The 3916-nt window shown below is 57.7% G+C and overlaps 1 protein-coding gene across 1 annotated transcript; it reads right to left on the reverse strand.

Moving 5' to 3' along the window:
* Nucleotides 1–1134: 1134 nt before the first annotated feature.
* Nucleotides 1135–2699, reverse strand: LOC119359712 (probable aquaporin TIP3-2). Its single transcript, XM_037625816.1, has 3 exons — nt 2380–2699; nt 2047–2294; nt 1135–1671 (listed from the first exon to the last, which is right to left on the reverse strand). The coding sequence occupies exons 1-3, from the start codon at nt 2525–2527 to the stop codon at nt 1270–1272; spliced, it is 798 nt and encodes a 265-aa protein (XP_037481713.1). The 5' UTR covers nt 2528–2699; the 3' UTR covers nt 1135–1269.
* Between the last annotated feature and the right edge of the window lie 1217 nt (nt 2700–3916).

Genomic DNA, 3916 nt, shown 5'->3' on the forward strand with positions numbered 1-3916 from the left:
TCCAGGAGGTATTGCAGCGGTGGCTTGGTGTAGCCGACCTCCATAAGTCTGTCGACCCGGGTCACGGTCGGCTCGCCGGTGTCCCTGTCCTCGCCGACGGAGACGGAGAGGAGTCGGCCTTTGTCCTGGTGGAGGATGTAGAGCTTGCCTTGATAGAAGATCATGTCTTGAACTCGCCTCAGCTGGTCGTGCGCGATCACCACCCAGGACGCCGCTCCTGGCCGGCACAAGGCCAGCTTGTGAATCCCTTCCTCACCAACGACCGCAACGACAAGGTTGGGCGAGCACACGACCAGCTTCCTGACGGACGGCCCCGACAAGGTCGGTCCTGCGGACAGCCGAGGGAGCAGCATGGTGGTGGCCACGGAGAAAGGGCTCACCAACGTGTAGGCGCCGTCGATGCGCTCGTAGACGAGCCACTCGCCGCAGGAGCTCTGGGCATGCCGTACCTGGCGATGGAAGTCAAGACGGAGCGGCAGCGGCCGGAAAGCCGGGTCGGGCAATCTGTAAAAGGTCTGGTCCGGTAAGGCGAGCCACGGGAACTGCGACGGAGGGCTGTTCCGCCGTGCGCAGGAGCGCCACTGCCGGCAGACGGCGCCGAAGCAGACGCGATCATCGTGGCGGCGGAGGCGTCGGAGGATCGAGTCGCCGAGGTCCTCTGGGAGCTCAGACCAAGACATTGCGTCCGGCGCGCTAGTCGAGGCTTGGTATCTAGACTACTCCTACTTATTGCCCGCACGGTGCTGGACTCGAACACGAAGTACCCTTACGAGCATCTCCAACATGCGTCGAACGCGCCGCGCGCAAAAAACAGTTATAGCATGCGTCCATCATCTGGTTTGGCGCGGCGGGCAGCGCTGGCTTCAGCAACCGCGCTAAAATGCAGCGCGCGTGCCGCTCCAGCCGCGCGCGCGACACGTATGGATGGGGTGGGAGGTGCGAGCGAGCGCGCGGAAGTGGGCGCAGCAAATATGCGGCGCGCGATTGCGTTTCGGCCCGTGTGCTGGACTACGTATGCCGCGCGCGTTGTTTTCGCGCGCCCGCTGGAGCAATTATTCCGGTTGCGCGCGTTAAAACGGGGGATTTTGCGGAGCGGCGCTAGTTTGGCGCGCCTGTTGGAGATGCTCTAACCGGTTTGGGATCAGACTCTGACTCCTTCTCTCTTCTTTATTTGAATTTATTTCCGTTTCCGTAATATGTACTGCATCCAACATAGTATGCTTGCATGCAGGTGCTAATTAGTTACAGTAGATGCACGACGCATGCCGCTCAGTAATCCTCGGCGGGCACGGGCAGCTCACGCCTGACCGCAGCTGCCGGCTCCTCGGGTTGCTCGGCCATGACAAACTCGTACAGCGCGCCGGCCAGCCCGGCACCGATCAGCGGGCCGACCCAGTAGACCCAGTGGTGGCGCCAGCTCCAGCCGACGAGTGCCGGGCCGAACGCCCGCGCCGGGTTCATCGCGGCTCCGTCGAACGGGCCGCCTGCGAGGATGTTGGCGCCCAGGACGAAGCCGATGGCGATGGGCGCGATGGCGCCGACGTTGCCGCCGCGGTTCCGGTCGACGGCGGTGGCGTACACGGTGTACATGAGCCCGAACGTCATGACGACCTCGAGCAGGAGGGCGTGCCGCTCGTGGATGCCGTGGCCGAGCGTGAACCCCATGGGGCGCTGCAGGACAAGACACATAGAAATGAGACGTGGCGGACATGATGACGTGTATATATATGTATGTGCAGATAACTCTCGCCGAGAGGAAATACGCAACCGCTTGTTTGAATTTGTTGGTAGGCTCAAGAACATCCAAAACGTAGCCGAGCAACGGTGCCATGCTGAGTAAATGTTTCTAGCTCTGCGATCTGAATACCTGATGGCTCTGAAACTGGCTCAATTTGTGCAACAGTAACAATAGGCGCTGAGCTAATTGAACTTGTGACCGTGGTGACTTTTTCAGACAAATGTACTTGAACTAGAAACAACTTAATCGAAGGCAACTGCAGTGCAGGAAAAAAAAAGCGCTTGTTGAGAAGAGAACAGCTTAATTACCACGCCGCCGGAGATGATCCTGAGGAGAGCGGCGGCGAGCACGGCGCCGAGAAGCTGCGCCGCCCAGTAGAGCACGGCGCGCGCGAAGGAGATGCGCCTGCCGACGAGCACGCCGAACGTGACGGCCGGGTTGACGTGCCCGCCCGAGGCGCCGCTCGCCAGCGCCACCGCCGCGGCCAGAGCGAGCGCGTGCGCCACCGCCACCACGAGCAGGCCGCCCAGCGTGCCCGTGTCCTTGTACATCTTCCCTGCCATACAAACCAAACAAAATTCTTCACACACAGCACCGCGAGATGATCATGTATACGAGAGAGTGCTAGCAGGTTCACGTACAGAGGCCGTAGACGGAGCCTTCGGCGGCGAAGACGAACACGGCGGTGGCTATGAACTCCGAGAGCACGGCGCGGGAAGCTGCCGGCAGCAGGGTCTCCAGCCCCGCGGCGTTGACGGCACCGCGGCTAGGGAAACGAGTTGGCAGCATGGTCCAGGTCTCCAAGAGGCTGACTTTCTCCTCTGTCTGAGTGGTGATCCCCGAGTTCGCGGCGAGCTGCACTCTTCCGCAAGCTAGTGAGGAGCGGCTGGAGTTGGGGGTTGCTCTTTGCAGCGCTAGGCAGTAGGCGGCGACGCTGGAGGCGGAGGGGACAGGTGGTCAGTGGGAGGGGACGCGTGTGGCTGTGTGGGAGCAATCGCATCTGGAGATATACGGTTCCGAGCAATGCTAGACATACGTAAGCTTACGTTCAGATCTTACGTAAAAGCTGATGTGGGATTTGTTAATTGGGCCAGGATTAGCAGCTGGGGCCCACACCGGTTAAAATCAGGGGGAGAAGGGAATTTTATGGAAGGTTAAGTAGGCCTACGTAGCACCTTTCATAGGTATAGTATTATTGTACGGTTCCGAAGCTTCGAGGTTCGTGCGAAGAGGAGCCCCTCGTATGGAGACGCATGCAGTGTTTTTTCTTCACTTTAGCTACTCTTCAGTCGCTTGAAAAACAATTTAGGATCAGTCCTTTTTTCCCACCACTTCTTTTTTTTTTGAAGCAAGGCAAAAGATTTGCCATTTTCATTGATTAAGATAGAAGTTTTAACAGGAACCCGCCAGGCGGGGGAAAGAAGTCTACTCTCGCGGCATTACATTACAGAGGTGCCTAGCGCCTGCAAGCGCCCAAATACGAGCCTCCTCCTTTATCCTAGCAGTGATCATGGTCACCGTGGTAGCGACATTCCTAAAACTCTTGCATTGCGCTCATTCCAGAGTTCCCAGGAAACAAGCATGAGCATGGAGGCCAGAGCCTTCCTCAGGGGGCCCCTATCTAGGATAGTCTTGAACCACCATTCCTTTACAGAAATTTCGTGACGCCAGCCTGCAACTACAGCACTGTTTATGCCGATCCATGAAGCCACATTAGCCCAAACACGTTGGGAAAATCTGCATTGGAATAGGAGGTGTGATGCAGATTCAGCAACTTGCTTGCATAAAGGGCAAAGCCCACAATTGGGCCAGCCCCGACGCTGCAGCCCGTCCGCGGTCCAAACACGATTTTGGATGACGAGCCAAGCAAAAAACTTGCACTTGGGAGGAGCCCAGGCTTTCCAAACGGACATGTTCATGTTGCTCCTGAGATGGCCCTCAAACTGCGCCATGTAGGTCGAAGAAGCGGAATACTCACCACTTGTAGTGAGCTTCCATATGATAGTATCACGGACATCCGCAACCAGGTTGATCCCAGACACCCTTTCCCAAAGAAGGGCGAACTCCTGGATGTGCCCCAAGGATAGGCCATGCTGGGTGTTTATTTGGCTGACCCAGAAATTGTTCAGGAGTGCCTTTTGGACTGTGCACGTCTTTTTCTTAGAGATGTCGTAGAGA

This window comes from Triticum dicoccoides, chromosome 2A (assembly GCF_002162155.2).
Source record: "Triticum dicoccoides isolate Atlit2015 ecotype Zavitan chromosome 2A, WEW_v2.0, whole genome shotgun sequence".
Taxonomy (NCBI): Eukaryota; Viridiplantae; Streptophyta; class Magnoliopsida; order Poales; family Poaceae; genus Triticum; species Triticum dicoccoides.

Excerpts from the sequence above, each read along its gene's own strand:
- LOC119359712 (XM_037625816.1), bottom strand. The coding sequence starts at position 2,527 with ATGCTGCCAACTCGTTTCCCTAGCCGCGGTGCCGTCAACGCCGCGGGG. Across the intron at positions 2,295-2,379 it reads AGGCTCCGTCTACGGCCTCT|GGAAGATGTACAAGGACACG; the intron begins GTACGTGAACCT and ends TTTGTATGGCAG. Across the intron at positions 1,672-2,046 it reads GGATCATCTCCGGCGGCGTG|CGCCCCATGGGGTTCACGCT; the intron begins GTAATTAAGCTG and ends CTTGTCCTGCAG.